This window comes from Dromiciops gliroides, chromosome 4, assembly GCF_019393635.1.
Source record: "Dromiciops gliroides isolate mDroGli1 chromosome 4, mDroGli1.pri, whole genome shotgun sequence".
In the NCBI taxonomy this organism is placed as follows: domain Eukaryota; kingdom Metazoa; phylum Chordata; class Mammalia; order Microbiotheria; family Microbiotheriidae; genus Dromiciops; species Dromiciops gliroides.
The window spans coordinates 434,342,546-434,367,908 of NC_057864.1; the positions used below are offsets into that span (position 1 = coordinate 434,342,546).

General features: G+C 38.4%; 1 protein-coding gene across 1 annotated transcript in view; it reads right to left on the reverse strand.

Moving 5' to 3' along the window:
• VAV3 (vav guanine nucleotide exchange factor 3) overlaps nucleotides 1–25,363 on the reverse strand; it is a 488,752-nt gene that overhangs the window by 114,431 nt on the left and 348,958 nt on the right. The window contains 1 exon segment of the mRNA XM_044004405.1: nucleotides 24,025–24,070. Within this exon segment, the coding sequence (XP_043860340.1) occupies nucleotides 24,025–24,070 (46 nt within the window).

Below are 25,363 nucleotides of genomic sequence, written 5' to 3' on the forward strand. Positions count from 1 at the left end.
TCGCACCCTATGTTCCAGTCAACATATCCTATTTGATAGTGTCTACCCCATGATGACATCTCCTGCTTCAGTGTTTTGTACAGGCTATCCCCCAAACCTGGAAAGCCTCTTGGAATCCAATGCTCTATTTGAAGCAAGGTTCAAGCGTTACCTCTTATGAAAAGTCTTTCCTCACTTTTCCAGCTCTCATGGATCCCCTTGAAGATAGCATGCACTTATCTTTTACATTGCTGTTGAGTTGTTTCAGTAATGTCCAGCTCTCTGTGACCCATTTGAAGTCTTCTTGGAAAAGATATTGTAGTGGCTTGCCATTTCCTTCTCTAGTTCATTTTACAGTTGAAGAACTGAGGCAAACAGAGTTTGCTAGGATTACACTGTTTATCCTTCATTCCTGAAGAGGACCGTGACATCAGGGTGATGTGTCATGACTTGCACTGATTTGGATTTAAGTGAGGGAGAGCTGTGCAAGGTCACCAACCTCATTCTCTCCTCCAGAGCCATCTGGGTCCAGTGACAAGATATACTTCAGGATGACTGGACATGGCCCCAGATGTTTAAGGCAATTGGGGTTAAATGACTTGCCCAGGGTCACATAGCTACTAAGTGTCTGAGGTGAGAGTTGAACTCAGGTATTCCCAACTTCAGGGCCAGGACTCTATTCATGGCATTAATTGTCTTAAAAACATTCAGGGCCTTCTCCAGTTGTCCTGATGTATATCTTGGCACTGGACCCAGATGGCTCTGGAAGAGGGAGTGATGTTGGTGACCTTGCACTGTCCTCCCTCACTTAAAATCCAATTCAGTGCAAGTCATAACATCATCCAATGTCAGTCCTCTTTGGAAATGGACAAACAACAACCAGGAATACACAGCTAGTAAATGTAAGTATCTGAAAATAGATTTGAACTCAAGTCTTTCTGACTCTAAGTCTGACATTCTATCCACTTCACCACCTAGTTGCCCTTTTGTATACCATGTTTTATTTCATCCAAGTCCATGTTCTTTCCCCTAAAAGAATGTAAGATTCCCAAAGGTAGAGCAGACATAGTTTCATTTTTGTCTCTGAGTCACCTGCACTTAGCATAGAGACTGAATTCACTACACATACATGCTTGCTGAATTGAATTGGAAGAGCAAAGGCTGCCAGCATGAAGATTTCCTAGGAGCAGTGAGCTCTGGGGAGCATCCTTAGGGTTATAGCCAAAGGACAAAGAAGCTGTTTGTTGCAGCACAACTTACCACTCCTTCACAGGTCACCCAAGGTATGGCTTTCCCATAAATTACAATTCATTAATAATAATAGCTACCATCTACACAGTACTTTATAGTTTACAAATTGGTTTACATATATTATTTCATTTGGTGTCTCATATAATAATGATAATTATAAAGCCATAATTGCACCCCCCCAAAAAATTGTGCAGATGAGGAAACTCATGTAGATAGAGCTTAAGTGACTTACCCAGGGTCACAGAGCTAGTGAGTAGCTAAGACAAGATTGGAATTTAGGTCTTGACTATAGACTCAGCATCCTATCTACTCTGTCCCCTAGATGCCAAATATGACTTATATTGTCTAAATAGAACATTCTGATGAAACTTTTGAAATTAGGATAAATCTACTTCATTCCTCTCTTGCAAATGCAGGAAATCTACCCTTTCATTAAAACATAATGAAAGCCAAGCATATCTGTAGATCCTTGTCTAATAAAGATCTTCCCCCAACCCCTTCCTGTGTCAACTGACTGAGACTCTAGTGCCAGACACAACCGAGTGGAAGAATGAAAATAATGAGAAAAAACCTTGACAAAAATCAAGGTGGATGCACATAAAATGAACAGAGCATGCTAGGAAGTGACAAGAGCATTTAGGGAATGTTGGATGATACTATTTTTTTCAGTTTCCAGGATGCTGTAAAAAAACGTCAATTGTGAGGGGCAGCTAGGTGGCGCAGTGGATAGAGCACCAGCCCTGGACTCAGGAGTACCTGAGTTCAAATCCGGCCTCAGACACTTAACACTTACTAGCTGTGTGACCCTGGGCAAGTCACTTAATCCCAATTGCCTCACTAAAAAAACAAAAAAACCCACCTCAATTGTGTTTAACTCTGAAAACAAGAAAACTGGCTGATTGTGTAAGTAGTGCAATACAATATAGGGTTTTAGGTCAAGATTAACTCTTGCCTCTGCTACTTATTTAGCTGTGTGACCTTTCTTAGCCTCAGTTTCCCCATATAGCAAATAGCGATAATACCTATAAAAGGTACTTCACAAGGTTGTTAATTGTCAATAATCAGTTGTTTGGTAATTTTTCAGTCATGTCTGATTTTTTGTGATCCCATTTTGGGGTTTTTCTTGGCAAAGATATGGGAGTGGTTTGCCATTTCCTTCTCCAGCACATTTTACAGATGAGGAAACTGAGGCAAACAAAGTACAGTGACTTGCCCAAGGTGACATAGCTAGTAAGTATCTGAGGCCAGATTTGAACTGAGGAAGATGAGACTTCCTGATTCCAGGCCCAGCACTCTATGCACTGCACCACCTAACTGCCCCAGTCAATAGTTAATGAACATTAATTAAGCACCTACTATGTACCAGGCATTGTGCTAAGGACTCTTGTGAGGAAGCAATGTGATATTATGCTTAGAGCACTAGACTTGATATAAGAGAATCTGAATCCTACCTCTGCTACTTATTACTTGTATGTATAAGTATTTCTCAGTCCCCCTACTTTCTCATATGTCAAACTAGGGTACTGAAATAGATGATTGCCAAGGTCCCGTCTTGTTCTAAATCTATGACCCTATGACAAGAGATAATTTATGTGAAGTACATGGCAAACTTTAAAGGATTATTTAAATAACTGTGTAAATGGTAGCTATTATTATTAATTATTATTATTAATTTAAATAGCAGTTATCATTGTTGTCCTGGGATTTCACTCTAATAGGGAACTCCTGGTATGGAAATCCCTTTCATCAATGCAGATCAACAATTACCTCTAATTTATATTTAGATAGTTCACTGGGACAATGAAAGGGTAAGTTACTAGCTTGCTTGGTCATATAGTAGTATGGGTCAGACACAGGTATTTAAACAGGGTCTTCTTGGCTCCAAAGCTGAGTATTCACTATATCAGGTCATTTCTAATAACTTGTAATAATGCATAAATATTACTATTGCTTTATTTCCAGCTGACACCTATGTACAATTGGCATTAACCATGATGTCATTAAACATGGACAAGACAGTCTCAGGACTGTGGTTAAGCATATAGAGAATAAAGCATGCAATTAAAAAGAAAGCAAGCCAAATTATACTTATTTTGCATAATGTGCCTGAGAGACAATAATACATATACTTTAAAAACTCAGTGAAGCCAATAAAATGAAAAATATATATATACAGAAAAATGATGTAAAGCTCCATCAAATCTCCAAAATGTGAATCTTTCAAACACTTTCTGAATAAACAGATTATGTCATATTCTAATGTGTTTGTTAAAGCATCACAAGTTACTTAGGAAGTATGAAATACAACAAGAAATATGGAAAATATATTTAGGGCTAGTATACAAATGTTTATCCATTCTGTTCCTATCACTGCTGCTATTTCCCAAGGCAATTTTTCCCTATAGAGTAAAATCTAAAAACTATGATTGCTTCTGGAAAGAGTGCATCAATTAACTGCTCTATGTAAGTCAGCAGATGAGAAACATTAAGCACCTACTATGTGCTGGCACTGGACTAAGCCCTGAGGATACAAACAGGCACAAATATTCCCTGTTCTTGAGGAGCTTAGAGGCTAATAAGGAAGACAATCCTCAAACAACTATGTGCAAACAAGGAGTAGTTATGATAAATTGAAGGTAATCAACAGAGGGAAGGGACTGGATTGTAGCTGAGACTTTGAAGCCACTGAAGTAAGGAGGAAGCAGACAAAAGAATGGAGAGGATTCCGTGCATGGGGAATGACCTAGAGATCAAATCACCAAACCTCATTCTCTAGACCAAAACTCTCTTCTGAAGCCGAAATATGTTGTCTTTTACTATTAGAATGTAAACTTCTAGGGGCAGCTAGGTGGCGCAGTGGATAGAGCACCAGCCCTGGAGTCAGGAGTACCTGAGTTCAAATCCGGCCTCAGACACTTAACACTTACTAGCTGTGTGACCCTGGCCAAGTCACTTAACCCCAATTGCCTCACTAAAAAAAAAAAAAAAAAAAAAAAAAAGAATGCAAACTTCTTTTGAACAGAGACTATCTCACTTTCAGATTTGCAATGCTCAGAACAGTGCCTGGGGTGGAGTAAATGTTTAGTGTATACTTTCTCATTCACTTCCCATTTAAACCTCAGAAATGATCAATAGTAACAGATACAAACCTCACTATTTAAAAATTATTCTTTGGGGCCCTCTTTAGACTATCAGAGCTCCCATTGACATTAAAACTGCCTTCTTAGGGAGAGTGTATTCTGATAGCAACCTCTCTATAGGTTGTAGTGCCAATTGACCCTGCTATTAGTTTTCATCTATTTTAATTAGCAGTCTTGTTTTCAGCTACTTTTCTTTTAGTGTGAAGTTGTAAGAGCTCAAATTAATTGAAATATCCTATAGCAATAACACATCAATGCTTTCAGATGATGTCTCCACACATAAAATTAACAACAGCCCATATGCTTGCAGCATCACCAAGGAACTTTTTGTACATTAGGGAAGGGGAAGGGAAGGGAATAATCATTTATCATCAAAGTACTGTTATTAAGTGCTTTATGTTAGGGCACATTTTGCCAATAACTCCTTGAGTTCCTAGAGCCTCAGCTTTTAATTTCTATTAGACTGGTTTCTAATTATAAGTCAATCAAAAGACATCATGAAGCACTTTCTATGTGCCAGATCTGATGCTAAGTTCCAGGAATGCTATGAAAGCAATGATAGTCCATGCCCTCAAAAAGTTTACATAATGATGGAGGAGACAACATGAGAATAACTAGGTATAGAGAAGATATATACAGAGAAGATGGAAAGTCATCTGTGATGGGAAGGAATTACCAGCTGGGGGACCAGGAAAAGCCTACAGAAGGTGGGATTTGAGTTGTCATAAGAAAGCCAGGGAATCTAACCAGTAGAAGTAAGGACAAAGGCAGGCATAGGGGAAAAGCAATGTAAAGACATATAGTTGGAAGTGTTGGGACCAATTTTTAATTGGGGAGTGTTAGCTAGGCGGCTTGCCGCAATATTGGGGCAAGAAGGAGACTGACAGCCTCCCTCAAAACAGAGCGGGGTTTATTTAACAAGAACGAACTTAAAAAAAAACACAAACAGGATCAGTAGGATTAAGGGAAAGGAAATAAAATGGGGAAAGGGAAATAATACAACCTGAATCACACCACTGCCCAGGAATCAGCTGAGAACACACAGCAGCATCCTGTTGCCTTCCAGCTTCAAGCTAGAATGGTGAAAAACCTCCCTTCTTCCCAGCATACCCCAGGTTGACTACACACAGCCCCAAGCCAATTGGCTGAAAGCTCTGACTGACGGTCACATGACTGCCCTCACTGGGCTTCCAGTCATTATAATTTTGCGAGGCACATGTAGGCATAGGCAAGTGGTGATGATGTGAGGTCCCAGTGCCACGGTGACGGCTACAACCAGTGGGTGGAACACCATGCCATTTGCAGAGGCACTGGCTTGAGCCCCAGGCCAGTGTGAGTGCTTGGGTTTTTAAAATTCTAGCCAAAAGACGGGGTCATAAAAACCTCAAATAACAATTAATTCTATATAGAAGATAAATTGTATGTACTAAAAACTATCATATATTTAATTAAAAGGGTTTGGTTTGCTTTTCCCCTGCACTAAATTCTGTCTTATCCAGCATCTGAGTATGTAGAATAGGCATCCTGGCTGAGCTAAAAAATAATAGGTAAGAAAGGCTCTCCTTTTCTTTGCTCTTGCTTACACCCTTTGAATGCCCATAGTGAATCACCAGGGCTTAACAAAAGGGAAGTGAACATCTGAATTATGATGTTCAGAGAATGAATTAACTCTTCTTATTTTCAGTCATTCTATTCAGATCCTAGCTCCCTTTGGGATATTGTCCTCAACCACTCACAGGATCCTAGGAATTACAGCCTAAGAGATCTTGAGAGATCATTTAGTCTAACTTCCTCATTTTGCAGATGAAGAAACTGGGGGACTGTAAGTGGGAAAGTGTTAAAAATTCAGATTCTGAGGACCTGGAATTCATTCTTGCTTCTGCTCCACCTGTGCGACTATGATCAAGTAAGCTCCTGAGCAAATCTGGACAGCATACTAAAAAGCAGAGACGTTACCTTACTGACAGAAGGCTGCACAGTCAAAGCTATGGTTTTTCCACTAGTAATATATGGCTATGAGTGTTGGGACTATAAGGAAAGCTGAACACTGCAGAATCAGTGCTTTCAAGTTGTGGTGCTGGAGAAGATTTTTTGAGAGTTCCTTAGATAGCAAGAAGATCAAATCAATCAATACCTAAAGAAAGTAATTCAGAATTTTCATTGAAAGGACAAATATCTAAGCTGAAGCTTAAATACTTTGGCCTCATAATGAGAAGATGGGACTTAACGGAAAAGACTTAAATGGAAAAGGACAAGGGGATAGCAGAGGATGAGATGGATAAATAATGTTATGGAAGCAATAAACATAAGCTTGGAGAGACTTCAGGAAATAGTGGAGGATAGAAGGGCCTGGCATGCTATGGTCCACGCAGTCATGAAGAGTTAGGCATGACTGAACGACTGAATCACAAGTTCCTGAGGTCTCAGTTTCCTCACCTGTAAAGGGGTTTGAACTAGATAGATGGCCTCAGAGGTCCCTTACAGCTTTTCATCTATAATCCTACAATGCTAACAGGTCCAGAGGTAAAGTAACTTGCTTAAATGGACACAGAGAGAAAATGGTAGTTAGGGCTAGAAGCCAAGTCTCCTCACTCAAAATCCTATTCACTTGTACCCATAATGAACTCAGCCTTTATCAAGAACATATTCATTCCTTAATCGATAAACATTTATTAAGCACCTAGTATTTGCCAGGCATTGTGTTGAGCTCTGGGTATACAAAAAGAGGCAAAAGACAGTCCCTGCCTTCAAGGAGCTTACAATCTTGATGTTCATACTCATCTTTGATACTCAGGTTGCTTAAATTTGTGTAGGTATGTCTGTATATCCTTTGCCTGATGAGAGGCAGTATTTGCATAGAGGTTAGAGAGCCAGCTTTGGATGTGGAAAGACCTGGATTCAAGTCCTATTTCTGACCCGTAAGAGTCACCGTCTCTCAGTGCTGTAGTCAGCTCTTTAAGACTATGACTTGCAGACAAAGTGCTGACCTGCCCTGCCAGAAGGAGTTTCCTCTCTTAGGAGCTCCCAGTATTAATGAAGTCACCATCTAGACAAGCTATAATGACAATAGTTTACAATGATGAGGCATTTTCCAGTTTAGAAAGCTTCCATTTACAGACATCATCTCAGAAGGTCCTCATAACACCACCAGGGATTAGATACCACTACTCTCATTTTAAAGATGCAGCAATAGTATTACAAATGTTTCAGGGGTTTGTTCAAGGTCACATAGAAACTGAGTAGAAGAGACAAGATTTTCAAAGTCAAGTCTCTTGAATTCAAGTTCAATGGTCTTTTCACTATTTCCCATAGCCTATAGTTACGAAGTCCCTTCATAAAGGAATAGACAAAATCACTTATTTGTTTTTCCCCCTTCTGAAAGCAGATACTTCCTTCAGAAGAAATCACCTAATTGAAGCTGTAACTCTTGCTATCACAATAAAGGAGGCCCATGTCATCTGTCTTTCATGATAATAATAATAATAATAATAATAATAATATCAACAATGTTTTAAGATCTGCAAAGTGCTTTGCATATGTTATTTCTTTTGATCCTTACAACAATCCTGAGTTAGGTGTTATTATCATACCCATTTTTTTAGATGAGGACACAAAGGCTGAAAGGGGTTTTGGACTAGTCCAGAATCACAGTTAGGAGGAAGAGGAGAAGAAGGAAGTAGAAGAGGAAGTGGAAGAGGAAGAAGAGGAGGAGGAGGAGTTAGCCTTTATATAGTACTTTAAGGTTTAGAAAGCCCATCATATATATTATTTCATTTGATCTTCACAACAACCCTGCAAAATAGATGCTATTTTCTCCCAATTTTATAAATGAGAATATTGAGAGCCTGAGTTAAGCTGAGAGTCACACAGTTAGCAAGTACCTGAGACAGAATTTGAACTCAAGTCTTCCTGACTCCTGGTCCAACACTTTATCCACTATGCCACATAGTTGCCTTAGTATCTCAGTACCCATCATAGTTGTAGAATCATAAATGTGGGAGTGATCTAGTCCAATCTATGTGACTTGAGCAGTCAGTCATCCCCTCTATTATATCCCTGATGAATGGCCATCAAATTTCAACTGGAAAACCTTCCATGAAGGCGAAACTACTACCTCTGAGACCGCCCATTCTTTTCATGGATGGCACAAGATTTGCCTAGCATTGCATGACATAAGGACCTTTCAATGACCTTATGATTCAGTTTATAGGAAAAGAAAGAAAAGTCATTTCAAATGGCATGGGGACTCAGATTTATGCCATATCATAATCACTTATAGAAATTGGAATGATATAGACTGGAGAGGAGAATAAAGGCAGAACATGATGACTCCTGCTTTCAAGAATCTGCCTTATCTTATAAGGCCCCATGAGAGTAAATGGGTAGAACAACAAAGGAACATATTGTGTCTCAGCATAAGGAAAAACTTCCAAATAATTAAAATTATCCAAAAGTGGAATAAATTGCCTTGGGAAGGAGTAAACTCCTCAGCAAGGGAAATTTCAGACACTTCCCAGATAACCCCTTTTCAGAATTGTAAAGAAAATTTAGAATTGTAGAGAGAATTCCTACCTAGCCATAGTTTGGACAAGATAACCTTTGAGGTCCTGTCCAAAGCTGAACTTCTAAGATTCAGTGAAATAATGGTAACTCATGAGGTCCAAGATTTCCTGCTCAGGATCTCCTTCTAAATAATAATAATAATAATAATAAATACACCCATTTTAATCCTCATTAATTTTTAAATGTATAATTACAACATGCCCCTGATTGCCAGATGTTGAAAATGAACAGCATTTGCAAGGCTCAGAGTGTAATAAACTGCATCCTATTGTGCTTTTCCTATTTAAATAATCCTATGGCTGAGGCTGCATTCTCCACTTCAAAGCATGCTGCGTGGATGTTGTTCTAATATTAACCTCACCCTCTGTCAGCTTTATTTCTTTTTTGACAGTACATCAGCAGTATATAAAAGGCAAACCTTGCAAAGCATGCATGGACCAGCATGGCGATGATTCTTGGCAAACTTTGAATGAGCCTTTAAAGTAAAAAACCAGCCCTCCACCAACCCAAAGGATGACTAGGAAGGGACTGAAATAAACATTTTGAAAATCTGTCATAAAGGCCAAGGGAATGTGGATAAAGCTTCTTGCAGCCACCGACCATGGGGGGCACAATTGTGTCAGACTAAAAGCAAACCTCATTTTCCCTAGGTCTAATCCAGTCTTGTAAAGAAACCAGCAGTGTTGAAAATCAGAACACGTCCCCTAGCATTCTTTCACAGCTCAGATTTTTCATTTGTCTGCAATGAATCTTAAACATTAAGCCTCCATTGTCCTATTTTCCCCAGTTCATCCTTTCAGGGGGAAATAATTCCTTCAGTTTTATAATTATGCTCCCAATATTTAGATGATGGTCTACGTCAATGAAAAATTAGTTTTGGAGGTGGCAGAAATAGGTTTGTTTGATTTACAAATAACATTTTCTTGGGTTACAGTACTTCTGAATTAAAAAGAAAAGGTGATGATTCATTAAAAAAGAAAAAACCAGGAGAAAAAAACACCTTTCTGCTTTTGCTCTAAAATGCATATTTGGATAGATGCTTTCAAACATTCCAGGGTGCTATTTTCCTTATAGATGTTCTTTTATTCTTAGGGCAGAAGGAAATTCTATCAATTGAGCAAACCAGCCCTATGTGCATATGGAAGAAAACAAAAAGGAAGTTGACAATTATATTTTTGTAATAGGCATAGCATTTCGATGAAATTCTTAACCTAGGCAGAAAATCTAAATACTTGACTTAATTCATTAGATAGGAGAAATAAAATTGTATATCCATAGTCATTGTTTATTAAACATCTACTATAGGTCAGTATTATGGGTAAATAAACTTCCCTGACAATACCAGGTATTACTGATCACTGTAAAGTGTTTAATTTGGAAGCTCAGAGGTCTCATGGTTCAAAACCTGTCTCTTCCTCTTATAACCCAATGTGACTTTAGGATAGTCATTTTAATTTCCTACTTCCTCATCTGTAAAATCATGACTGTCAGACAAGATAACCTCTGTGGTCGCTTCTTGCTCTAAATATATGTTCCTATGAACATGGCTAACTCTCTTTTCTGACTCATTGATCTATGAAGTAACTAGAGACAGCAGTGAATAGAGAACAGAACCTGGAGTCAGGAAGACCTGAATATAATACCATCCTCCTTAAATCTAGATCATTCTTAGCTGTGTGACCTTGGGCAAGTCAACAACCTCTATATCCTCAGTTTCCTCACCTGTAAAAATAGGGATAATAATATCACCTATTTCCTAAACTTGTTGTGAGGCTCAAATGAGATACTATTTGTAAAGTGCTTGGCGTATAGTAGGTGCCATATAAATGCTAGCACTTATTATTATTACAATGATGGTTATATGTGAAGCACATACATACACATACATTATAAAAAGTCTACACTCTGCAATCGATCTGAAGGTTTCTATACTATACAATTGGGTACCTCATTTTGATCACCGTGATACTTTATTGTATAGCTAGCCTATATGTTATTATAGCATGCCTTATGTCAGGTCTCTCTTCAACCAGGTAAGAAATAATAGCTTAATTCTTGGGGTCTTGAAGATTCTGCTGAGGTACCTAGCCAAAACCAGACGACTATGTGACAAATTGACTCAGCCTGGGAGGAAGTTCTGAAAGAGGCCAGGAAACTGGGATGGAGTAGACTGAGCTGGGGACTAAGACGGTGCTGAAAACCCAGTAAGACACAGCTCCAGTCCCTGGAACTGCGATATGAGGGTAGAAACTGTCCTCACCAGCCTTGGGCTCCTACTACATAAAGAGAGAACACTGACTATGTTAGGAACTCAGAGAAGGCCCATGAAACTAATTTCTTTACCTCTCCTCTCCTCTTCATCTATTCATTTGTAGTGTCAAACAAATCTTTATGATTTGTTTTCTAGTTACGTTTTTTTTTAATTCTGATTTTCTTTTCATATAAAAATATATGGTTGGTCTCAGACAAGTGCATTTCATCATGCTTAATAGAAAACAAATGTAGAGCCTGCCACAGTTGTGGCTCATGGGTGTAACCCTCCCAGCACAAATGATGGAATGTTCCTTTCTCTGTCGTTCATGATTTAGAGAAATCACGTGGAGACAATCGCCAGCTAACTTTGATTGTGTTTTACTAACAGTCAGGCAGATTCTCATTTTTAAAAGGTAGAGAATCTTAAAACTGAGCTGGGACCTCTTTCCCTTCAGAGAGAGAGAAACAGAGAGAGACACAGAGAGAGAGACAGAGAGAGACAGAGACAGAGAGACAGAGAAACAGAGAGACAGACAGAGACAGAGAGGGGGGGGGAGAGAGAGGGAGAGAGGACAGGGTACAGGGAGAAGGAAAGGGGGGGAGGAAGAGAAAGGGAGGGGGGAGAGAGAAAGGAAGGAGGAGGAGAGGGAGAGGAAGGGGGAGAGGGAGAGGGACAGAAGGGTTGGGCAGGGTAAGAATGAAGAAAGCACAGCCTACTGTCAATACGAGAACACTTAGGTTCTGGTTTCACTACATGAGAGGTAGCACGATCTAGTGGAGAGAAAGCTGGCCCTTGAGTCAGGACAGCTAAGATACAAGCTCAACCTCTGAGCCATCCTTTCCTGGTTATATGACACTGGGCAAGTCTCTAAACCCCTCATTGCCCATGGCAAGTCTATAAGACCATAAATTGCAGAGAAAATGCTGACCTGAGTTGGTAGAGGGAGTGTCCTCACCAGGGAGTTCCTAACGTTAATCAAGGGAATTACAGGTCTAGGCAAAAAATAAAATACCCATATACATACATACATACACAACCCTATTTTGTATAATATTCATAACATATATTTTGTATCATATTCATACTGGTATATTTTTGTCCACTAACTGATTCATATTTGTCTGTCTGCCCTCCCTGAGATTACATTTTCCTCATCAGTGAGAATTACTTTAAACTTCTTCTGTTCCTCTTCATGTGCTTAGGACAGCATAACCACTGAACAAATAATTTGGTTTGAGATAACAATTTATAAGCTTCTTCCTTCTTTAATTCAATCTAATCTAATCCAAGAAGCATTTATTAAGTGTCTGTTATATGCAAGGTATTCAGGAATCTGGGACAAAACAAAACAAAACAAAACAAAACAAAACAAAACAAAACAAAACAAAACAAAACAAAACAAAACAAACAAACAAACAAAAACATTTCTTGCCCTCAGTCTACAGCATCATCTCCATCCCTGCAATGCAGAGGACAACTGGAAGAGGTTTCATATGTTTTATGTTATCAAACAATCAACAAGCATTTATTGAGTGCCCCCTATGGACTGTGGAACTGGGAATATAAAGACAAAAATGAAACACAGTCTCTCCCCTCAAGGAGCTTCCATTCCATTGGGAGGAACAGCATCTATCTCAAGTTGACACAAAATTGGAAGAAAGGGTAACTAAGCATACTTAAGTGCTCAGAGAGCTCATCAGGAGTATACCTGGGGCTTTTTTGGCATATTAAAAAGTGTAAAAGTTTAGTGACGATGGGAAAACAGCACTTTTCAAGCTACCTGTAGATTTTCTCCTCCCTCTTCAAATAAGAGTTAAGCAAAGCCCCTAAAGAACCATCCCAGAAAGGGTCCCATGGCCAATTTAACAGCATTTGATTCATTATTGTTGTAACCACTAGTCCGAGTCACTTGAGGCAGAAGGGGACTCATCTTCCTAACCCTATCAGAGCTACTTTGTCTGATCTTTCAGCAGTGTGGTACATGGCAATTGGCTGGATTTAAACAATCCCCTGGATAGTGATATTAAATTCCACATCTACCGAGGCAATCTGCTCTATAAATACCAGTCAATGCTCCCATACTTGGAAAATGTCGACTTGGTTCAAAACACGCCAAGAGTTTGGGAGCCTTACAAAAGCACCATGTGAAAAAAAATAAGATAGATCCTCCAGCTCCCATAAACATAAACTAGACCTGGTGCAAGGCAATCTTTAAAGCTTCGGCATTAAAGTTTAATTGGTAACTTTGACCTTGAGTGCCACTTTCAGTAAAAATATTACAGCAGGGCTGGGATTTTCTGGAGATTTATGATCCCGTGTTCTTGAAAAGTGCCTGGTATTGCTGGACTCCTGAGATAATTGATCTGTCGTCTCTTAAGAGCCTTGTTCTTTTTGCAGTAGCATCTGTCTTAAAGCAAGGTACACACTGATAGGAATACCTACCTATATTTAAGAAAAGCAAAAAACAATAACAACAAAAGACTGAAGCAGTCGAGTCTTCAAAACATTACCATCTTGCCAAACATAATTCAAGGTAAGAACCACCATCTCTCTCACTGCAGTTGTCACATAATATTATTTTTTGTTATACTTAGGCTGTGTGTGCCCTATCCCCTCATTGGAATGTAAGATCCAAGAAGCCAGAGATTCTGTCTTAACTACACTTTTTCCTCCCTTATGGATCACACAGCTCTAGAATGCATAGGCCCTTAAGAAGTATTTTCTGAATTTATATTCTCGAGTGCTAAGAATACTGAGTACCATACAGTTATGCCTTCCACATCACTGGGAGTGTGGCAGTTAGGAGCACCCCCCACCCCGACCCTGTTATTATAAAATTTTGGGCCCTCCCTCCATACCAGAGAAGCGTGAATTATGATGGTATTAAAAGATAAAACATATTGATATCATACAATATTACACATATATTTTATGCATTTCAGAGTTTCTAAGCTTTTCCTGTCATTTGTTGGTCTCCATGTTTTATCCGCAACTTCCACAAAATCCCCCTAAAATCCCCATTTAATTTCTTATATCAACCTGTGATATATTGAAGCCATGATGGGGAAAGTCGTGATGTGGAAGGGTTTTCGAGTCAGAGGAAGTGAGGTTCGAATGCTGCCCCTGCTCCTTAATACTTCTATGATATGGGGCTGGTCAAACTTCTCTGGGATCCGATTTCTTTGTAAAATAAGGGGACTAAACTAGAGGATGCAGCTATTTCCTTCTAGTTCTAAATCTGTGAGCCTGTAGGCCTACGTATACATTTGCTATACTTTTGATAATTTTTTTTAAATCCAATTAGAACATTACTGACTTCACAGACATCACTTAAAGTAGTAATCAACCACTTGCAGTAGGTTGGTAGTAGTGTTCATAAAGACTATATTCTTTTTTGTTTGTTTTTTGGTGGGGCAATGAGGGTTAAGTGACTTGCCCAGGGTCACACAGCTAGTAAGTGTCAAACGTCTGAGGATTTGAAGTCAGGTCCTCCTTAATCCAGAGCCAGTGCTTTATCTACTTTGCCACCTAGCTGCCCCCCATAAAGACTATATTCTTAAATACATAAGGAGATTATGGTCTACTCTATTGTGGTCTATTCTGTAGGTCTCTATGGATTAATGATAAACCTGAAGAAGATGGAGATTGGGACCACCTTAGAGAAATCTCTTATAAAGCCTACGTTTTTTATTTCTGGGAAAGAGCAGTCAACAAACACTTATTAAGTACCTACTTTGTGCCAAGCACTGTGCTAAGCACTGGGAATACAAATACATACTGAAAGAAATTCATTCCCTGTCTTCAGGGGGCTTATATTCTAGTGAGGAAAGACCACATAAAAGAAAGCTAAAAAGCAGAAGTGAGAGGTTGGTTGGTGACAGGGTAAGGAGAGGAAGGTATGAGTCATGGGGCATATTGTGGCAAAAGTCCAGGAGAGTCAAAAGCAGTTTGGAGAGGAATGAAGACCTGGCTGGCCTGGGCATCTTCTTTAAAATGGCAGTTCTGGGAGGAACTAGTCAATAAGAGGGAGAAGCCAAAGGGGTGGAGGGTATTTCCAGTGTGAGAAGTGATAAGCAAGATAATGTTCAGTTTTCTTATAAAAAGTATGTTTGTAGATGTTTCGAAAGAAGAGGCTACCACATCCTTTGAGAAGAGCGAGAATTCAATATGGCATCGCGCTCCAAATCAACACAAAGGAAAGGAGAAAAGTAGCAGGATCTCATATTTTATATGATGCAGAGATGTGAATGTGCTGCAAATATCAAGTAGGCTTTGTAATTATTTCAGCACAGCATGCTGGCCTTCCAAGTGGAAATATTAGGATTTGAAACCTGCTTCTCATTCTAGCTGTGTGATATTGGTCAACTCACTTGACCTCTCTTTCTCAGTATCCTCAGCTGAAAAATGGGGATAATTGTGCTTGTAGTATTTACCTCATAGGGTTGTTGTGAGTTTCAGATTAGAGGCTATATGGAAAATACTTTGTCGAACTTAAAGGAGAATCCTAAGCACAACCAAAGACAGAAAGAAAGGTCTTTCTTTTGTAATAGAAAAGACCTATAAACAAAATGGGCACCCATCATTAGGGAAGAGTTGAACTTTTACACGTGAATGTGATGAAATATCACTCTGTGATAAGAAATGCTGAAAATGAAGGATTCTGAGAAGTACTGAGAGATTTACATAAGCTGATGAAGAACAAAGCAAACCAAGATAAAACAATATACAAAATGACTATATATGTCAATGAAAAGATCACTGAAAGGAAGATGATGTTTGAATAACTAAAATACCAACAATATTCCCAGAAAAGAGCTAAGGAAGTAGATTTCCAAAGGCAGTCCCTGCTTTTGCTTAACTACTTCCCCCACCACACATATCCTTTCTTTTTACAAAGGAGTGGTCTACTCCCAACTGCTGGTGGTGGTAGTGGGAGGAATATATCTAGAAACTGCTATGATGAAAAAACAAAAGGCAATATAATTTATATTTGTAAAAAGTTTAAAACACCCCATTGATGTTGGTAATTCTTTTCTGTTTCAAAATAATTTGTCTTGTTTGATGGAGTTCACATAGAAACAGTCCAGGGACAAGTTGTTTGACATCCCACTTTTATTTTTCTATATTTAATGTTCTATAGACTACTGCACAGGGGGATAAAATGACTAGGTTTTTTAAATTTATATTTGAATAGAAGTATTCAGATGTAACTACATCAAACTCGTCCTGCTCCCACGTAATTTTGAATTCTTCTACTAGGTCTCTGTATTTTGAACGCTTTCTTGTTTCATGCAGCTTAGAGACCATGAGCATTTGGTAGGGTGAAATCTATTAAAAATGTTTTTCTTAAGGTTTTATAGATCGATGTTGCATGTCGACAACTGTGAGCAACCATTTGGTCTGGGATGATTCTCCAGTTCTTGTACAGTTTATTCTATTGACTGAGACCTCGAGGATATTTTGAGATCTGTATTTGTAGTATAGGGATTTGTTGCCTGTCAGTCCATGAACTATTGAGCATCTAATGTAAAATTCTAACCATGATGGCATGTCACACTGGATATCTGATAGGTGTTAAATTTTGTAGCCTGCAGTGCATCTCTCTTGTCTATCTTGCATAATCTGCACTGATCACTGAATCCTTATAAATATTGGCTGGGTCCCGATTTGCCATTAGAAACCCTTCCATGTCTGTAACCTTAGCATTATCCTGGACTTCTCCCTTTCTCTCACCCCACATATCCAATCACTTGCCAAATCTTACCGTTTCTACTTTCATAACTTCTCTTGCATCCAGTCCCCACGCTTGCCTAACATAGCCACCACTTTAGTTCAGTCCCTTGTGGCTCTTGCATAGATTATCCTAATAGCCACCTAATTGGTCTCCCTGCTTCAAATCTCTCCAGCCCATTCTACACATGGCTACCAAAGGGATTTTCCTTCACTGCAGACCAGATCATGTGACTCCCCTACTCAGTCAGCTTTAGTACCTTCCTATTGTCTCTGGGAGGAAATAGGAACTCTGCTGTTTAGATTTTAAAACCCTATAAAACCGTGTTTCAATCTGTCTTTCTGGCCTCAGTAGACATGACTACCCCTTTCAGAATCTGCCATCCAGCAGAATAAACCTCCCCTCTATTCTTTTTTTTTTTTTTTTTGTGGGGCAACGGGGGTTAAGTGACTTACCCAGGGTCACACAGCTAGAGTCAAGTGTCTGAGGCTGGATTTGAACTTGGGTATTCCTGAATCCTGGCCCAGTGCTTTATCCACTGTGCCACCTAGCTGCCCCCTCCCCTCTATTCTTCACACACAACATCTCATCATTTGTTTCTGTACCTTTGCACAGTTAGATCCCATGTACCTAGACTGTAAACCCCACTTGTTCTACCTCAGAGTCCTTTCTCCCTTTAAGACGTACCTTAAACACCATTTTCTACATAAAGCCTTTCCTGATTCCCCCAACAACTAGTGTCTTCCCTCACAAACTGCCAAAGTATTGAAGCACTTTGTGTATTTTTGTATTTATGCTGCCTATATCTTTATGTGTTTTCCTTGTCTCCCTCATTAGACCACAAACTGCCTGCAAGTAAGGAGTGTTTCATTATTTGTATGAGTATTTCCAGTACATAGTGTAATGTAGGTGCCTAAAAAATACTGAAAGATGGATTGATTTCGTAAGCAAATCCACCAAACTGAGCCAGTTATTCAGTGGCTTATATTGCTGGCTGGGTTGGTGTGGATATCACCCATAAAGTCCATTGACTTCATTTCACTCTTGGGTTTGGTTACATTTCACGAATCCAAAGGCATGTACCTGTTATCAGCCTTTACCGTTGCTTGATTAAGTGCTACTTGTTTGCTCCAAAAGTATTTATGTAGGTTTTTGACATGTTAATAATCAAGGAGACCAAGAACATCTATCAATCCTCTTGCTTTTTGGCAAGGGAATGCTCATCTTTCTATAGCTGCCTTTGGGTGATGGGCCTTATGTTCTGTTGAAAATGAAAGGTATTTTTGTTATGATACTTTTCAAATCTGCTAGGGTCTATTTTAAAGTTTTGAAAGTATACATTAAGACTGGTATTCCGGAGGTGTTAATTGGTTTAAATGTGTGTTGTTTGTTTGTTTGTTTTTCATTCACCTTTCACCTGTAAGGCACAGTTTAGTGCTAAAGCATCACTGCCCCTGAAACTAGCATTTGAAGCAATGCTCATCGGTCCACATAGCCAAGCCTGGCTAAACTTGAAAAGTGGGATGGGATGGAAAGGATTTATGTGTGGCAAAAGCACTGACGACAAATAGCATTTAATTAAACATAGAGCTGGCATTTGGGGGGGGAAAAAGAGCATCTAACATGGAATCTAGTAATGAGAGAATGATGGGTTCATTTTGAAACCACCTATTTTTTTAATGTTTTTTGGGGGGTGGGGTGGGGATGAGGGTTAAGTGACTTGCCCAGGGTCACACAGCTAGTAAATGTCAAGTGTCTTAGATCAGAGTTGAACTCAGGTCTTCCTGCATTCAGGGCTGGTGCTTTATCCACTGTGCCACCTAGCTGTCCCAAAAAAACACTTACGTATGACACCTGTAAGGTACTGAGCCTGGGAAGCAAACCTCATGACTTTTATAGTTCCTCAAATTCTGAGTGACTTCCCTGTGGACACAGCAATGTTCCTGCATTACAGAGAATTAATTGCCATGAAAAGAATCAATCCATAATTCATTCTTGTTGTCACATCAGATTTCCATAGTGGTTTTTCCTTGCATAGGACATACCGAGCTGGTATTTTCTTATGAAATTCAGAGAAATTAATTTTTAAAATGTAAAGATTAAAATCAAAGAAATGATCATTTTCAGGTATACACAACTATCAGACACAGTGCCACCATCATCACAATAATCTGTGTAAGAATAGCTCATGTGTATACACACAAACATTTTGTCATAATGTTACCTCATTTGATCCTCCTTGGGTTTTCTACATAAAGCCTTTCCTGATTCCCCCAACAACTAGTGTCTTCCCTCACAAACTGCCAAAGTATTGAAGCACTTTGTGTATTTTTGTATTTATGCTGCCTATATCTTTATGTGTTTTCCTTGTCTCCCTCATTAGACCATAAACTGCCTGCAAGTAAGGAGTGGAGGGGAGGGGGCAGCTAGGTGGCGCAGTGGATAAAGCACTGGGCCAGGATTCAGGAATACCCGAGTTACAGATGAAGAAACTGAGCTTCAGAAAGGTTACATAGATTATTCAATGTTTCATAATTTATAAATTATTTATAAATGCTTGAGGCAGGATTTGAATATGCATCTTCCTGACATCCACTGTATCACCTTTCCATGTACAGTGTGCAACACTTCTTGCAATGAGGAGAGAAATGAAAAGAGGGAAATATTGTATCTTTATCTTAGTATATTAGAGCCAGAAAACATGTGTATGTGTGTGTAAGCACATATAAAGATTCACTTATAATTTAAGTCAGAACAGGTATTATTTAGTGCTTAGCTTAATCCAAATAATGTTGTTGGTTTTTGGTAGGAATATCAGACCAGGCATTTTTTTCCTCCCTATCAATGACACGAGAAACAAATTAGGGTGTCAGATGCAATCTGTTTACAATTCTACTGAGCTCCTAAGTGAGCATGCTTTGTGGATATTTGATTACAGCTCCCTTCACTGATTATAGGTATTCCCTCACTTTATAGAATCCATTTGTTCCTGAAAAGTTGGCAAGATAGGAAATTCCTCCTTATTCAAATCATATATTCCCACTGCCACATTATCAGATTAAAAATTAATTCCCCTGAGAAAAAATGGAAACAATCCCATTTTAAACTGTAGAACCTGAAATACTATTTAAAATACATAAAGAAAGGACTTTTCTAAAATGCTTCACCTTTAAAATTCTTAATATTAAGGCTGTTATAAAATATAAATACTATATTAAAAATGTCACTCCCTTGCTCATGAAGCGTCAGTGGTTCCCAGTTGCCCCAAAGATAAAATACAGCCTCCTCTGTTTGACATTTAAAGCCTTTCACAATTTGTCTCCAACCTACCTTTCTCAACTGATTTCCCCTTAGTCCCCTTCACATACTATACATTCCAGGACAGACTGACCCATTTCGTGTTCCCTATACATGACATTCCACCTTCCTCTGACCTGCTTTTTTTTGCACAGGCTGTCCTCCATGCCTGGAATGCCCTCCTTCTGCCTCTTGAAAACTCTAGTTCCCACCAGACTTCCCCTCAGGTGGCCTTTCTTATATGAGCATCTCCCTGATTACTCACAAGAGTTATAATAGTAATAGCTGATATTTGCAGAGCACCTTAAGGATTGCAAAGATCTTTGTCAATATTGCCTCATTTTATCTTCATAGCAATGTTAAGAGGTAGGCGCTATTATCATTCCCATTTTACAGTTGAGGAAACTGAGGCAGACCACTTCAGTGACTTGCCTAGGATCAAATAGCTAGTAAGAGTCTAGGGCAAGGTTTAAAGCCTATCTGACTCCATGCCCAGCACTCTATCTACTGGACAACCTAGCAGCCTACTGCTTTCTCTCCTGGAAATTAGTTTGCATTTTTGTTATTGTTGTTCAGTTGTTTCATTTCCAACTCTTTGTGACCCTATTTGGGGTTTTCTTGGCAAAGAGACTAGAGTGGTTTGCCATTTCCTTCTCCAGTTCATTTTATAGATGAGAAAACTGAGACAAACAGGGCGACGTGACTTGCCCAGAGTCACACAGCTAGTAAGTGTCTGAGAACAGATTTGAACTCAGGTCTTCCTGACTTCAAGACTAATGCTCTATCCATTGCACCACGTAGCTACTCAGTACAATACTTTGTATTTATTTTGTGTGTATTTTGTTTACTTACTTTGTATATATTTTGAATTTACTTACCTAAATATATTTTTTATCTTACTACCAAATGTCAACTCCCTAAAGGCAGCCACTATTTTATTTTTTTATTTGTCTCTCTCTCTCTTTCTCTCTCTCTACCACTTAGCACATGCCTGGCATATAGTAGGTATTTAATAAATACTTGCTAAGCTGGAAATGATAATAATAATAATAATAATAATAATAATAATAATAATAATAATAATAATTAATATTTATGTGGTGCTTACTATGTGCCAGGCACTATGCTTAGCACTTTACAATTATTATCTCATTTGATCCTCACAGTAACCCTGAGAGGTAGATACTGTTCTTATCTTCGTTTTACAGAAACTAAGGAAAACGGAAGTGACTTGCCCAAGGTCACATAGTTGGTGACTGTCTGAGGTTGGATTTGAACTCAAGTCTTCCTGATGCCAGACCCAGTGATCTATCTACTGTGTCACCTAGCTGCCCTATAACAGAGCTAAATTCTGTACTCCAGAACCTTTATTCTTATATCTTATATGTATTTTTATTCTTATGTGAGCTTTCTCATTCCTTCTAAATGTAGGCTGTAGCCAGCACAATAAAGACAAAAACACTCACTTCCTTCCTCTTAGAATAAGAACATCCAAAATAAGTATGTCTTTTTTAAGCCAAGGTAATTAGATGTAAACCAATCACATACTGTCTGTTCAAAAGGAGTTTGCCTTGGGATTAAGAGATGCCTGCAAATGTCTCATATAGTTATAATAGTTTACATTTGCATAGTGCTCTAAAGTTTACAAAGTTTACATGTCTCTCAGATGCACTGCCATTTTATGGATTAGAAAACTGAGGTAATACAATGTGTGGGGAATCATACAACTAGTACAGATCTGCACCAAAATGTAAGGTCTGGCCTCAAGCACTTGACACTTACTAGCTGTGTGACCCTGGGCAAGTCACTTAACCCTCATTGCCCCACCAAAAAAAAAAAAAAAAAAGTAAGGTCGCCTGACTCAAACTCCAGTATTCCTAATACATCAAGTCAACAAGCATTTATTAAGTGCCTACTATGGAGATCTGGAGGAAAAAAAAAAGCAAAAACAGTCCCTGCCCTCACAGAGCTCATAATTTAATAGTAGTAGAAGCACAGTAGACATATCTAGGCTTAGAGTTAAGAAGACCTGAGTTCAAATCCAGCCTTGGACACTTACTATTTGTGTGACACTGAGCAAGTCACTTAACCTCTGTCTGTCTCAGTCTCCTCAACTGTAAGATGAGGATAATAAGAGTACCTACCTACCAGAGTTGTTGTAAGGATCAAATGAGATATCATTTATAAAGCATTTAACACATTTCTTGGCACTTATTAAGTGCAATCATTATCATCATTATCATTATAGCTACCATTTATATAGTACTTTAAAGTTTGCAAAGTAGTTTAGATACATTGTCTCCTTTGCTTCTGCCAACAAACCTGGGAGGTAAGTATTATTTTCTCAATCTTACAGATGAGGAAACTGAGGTTGAGAGAAGTTAAGTGATTTGCCTAAAGTCATACAGCTAGTAAGTGCCTGATGCTAGATTTGAACTCAGGTCTTCCTGACTTCAGGCCCAGTACTCTATCCACTAATATAACATAATATGATATAAATACTCCTCTTTTATTAGTGCTATTACGACAGGGAAGTAGAGTCCTTTCATTTGTTTTTTTGAATTCACCAGATTCCTAGGTTATCACAGCAACACTTCTACATTGTGGGGTATCAGACCGCCATGAAAAGAATCAGTTCCTAATTCATACTTGGTATAACATCAGATTTCCATGGTGAATCCCATGAACATAACACACCCACATACACCATTGTCTTGTGAAAGTTAGAAGCATTAAAAAAAAAAGCATCTTACAAAACATTGGCCATGATTTCTCCCAGAATTGAAAGCTTTAAACTCATCCCAGAATACAAGTGAGGCAACCTCTGGCCAGAGGCAATAAAGCTTCCATAAATCCTCTAAGACAACTCATAAACTGACATGAAAAATATGGGTGTGGTTTGTTTAAAAGCTATAACTCTTTGAAAGCTTTAGTTTATAGCCAAGTGAACACTGGTAATGATGAAGAGAAGCATAAAAGGAGGGGGAAACCACCACAAAGAACCTCTAGCCACAAAATCTTTATTTCCAGTAAGAACAGTCCAAAACACCTGGGCTTTTAACCATTTTTTTCTCATTACCAACACACAACTTTGAACAGTAGCTTAAGTCAACTTTGCCTCTAATGATCTCAACATTGACATAACAAATCTTTGGTAATTAAAGTGTGCAAGGAATAACATTCTTTAAGAACCATCAGAGTATAACAATGATAAAAGGAAAATCTCACAGTGTTCAATAGAAGAACTATTTTTTTAAAAATTATTATTATTCGGACAAATAATTGGTCTCCAGGGTGCATATTTGTGTAGTTGTATACAAAGCTTCTAAGGATGTTTTTTTCTTAAAGAATATTAGTCAAAATGAATGATGCAATTCTAAAATCCTCTATATAGCATAGAGAGAAAAAAATAATCTCTCTCTGGAAGTGGGAAGGGCATCCATTTCATTTGGATTCTGTTTTTTTCTCAAGAAATGCAAGATTGAGAATGTTCTTATATTGCTTTGGAGCCCAGTGGAAAGTGCCTGGGAGCTGTCAGGCTGAACCCAGGGCCTGGTTCAATAAGCAAATGATAATATCCAACACTGATTATAAAGAATTTAGCATCAAGCGGGTGTTAGTCAAACTATCTTGACCTTGTCCTTGGCAGCATCCTATTCTTTTGGCTGATGGATACTTAAGAACTTCTTCTCTAATTATGAGAACAGGTAGGATGCTGGGAGCTAACGAAAGCTCAGAACTGGTCTGACTCAGAAGGACAATTTTGGAGACTTAACTGTAGTTATCAATATAGAAAACATGAAACAAACCTGGATCCACTTGTCTGGAGAGTCTTCGAAGTCCATTAGGTGGTTTCTGTGTAGTAAAAAAGAAATGAAAAGAAAAGAAGGAAAAAAAAAAGATCAAAGGCATCTGTCAGGTGATTTCTGAGACATTAAACTTTCATGCTTTAGAAGGCAGAATGAACAGCAAAACTACAATAACTGAAGTGAATAATCTTAAATGCTTTTGTGTCTTGTCTTCAAGATTATTTTCAGCATATTTAATTTCCTCTCTCCACCCCAGAATTTTATCTTCTAAATAACATTTATATTTAATAATTTTTGGGGAAATGGTTATCCAGTAATATTGCCTTTTAGCTTGCCATCATTATCTACTTTTCCTCAAATCCTATTTTCTTTAAAGGTGTTATTAATATATCCACTGACGTGTTTTCTATTCATCTACATGTTTTGCACATGTATGTATGTATATACGTACATATACATATACATGTATGCATGTATATATGTATATATACATGCATTGTATATATATGTGTCTGCCATTAGACTGTATGCTCCTTGAGGGCAAGAACCACTTTGTATGCTCAGCCTCTAGCACCATTGTATGGAATGTAACAGAGAGATAATATATACTTGCTAGCTGTACTTGATTATAACATTAATAACGATAGCTAACCCTTATGCAATGTTCTAAGGTTTGCACGGAGTCTGCATACATTATCTCATTTGATCCTCACAACAATCCAGTAAAATGGATGCTATTATTGTCCCTGTTTTTACAGATGAAGATGCTGGAAGAGCTTAAGAGATATCCAAATGACAGATAGTTAAGTGTATATATATATATATATATACACATATACATATATATATATACATACACATACATATATATATGTATGTATATATATGTGTATATATGTATATATGTATATATGTATATATGTATATATGTGTGTGTATATATATATATATATATATATATATATATGAGTCAGTATTCAAACTCAGGTCTTTCAGACTTCATTAAACCACCTGCCTACTTCCAGTGCTGAAACTATATCATGTCTACTACTGCTACAATGATAACTAAGACAATGGCAGTGACCACTACTCCTATTACTAATTTCTGCTGCTGCTGCTACTGAAGCTGCTGCTGCTACCACTACTATCAATACAAGCTGGCAGGTATCTAGCCCTTTAAGGCTTAATAAGCACTTGAAAAATACACTACTTATTTGACTACAAGGTGCAGAACCACAAAGCATTTTTCTTCCTGGCAAGAGCTGATGAATGAGGCAAGTGAGAAGTCGGCACATGCTTATACTCATTATCACCATCAGAATCTCTTTATCTCAACATC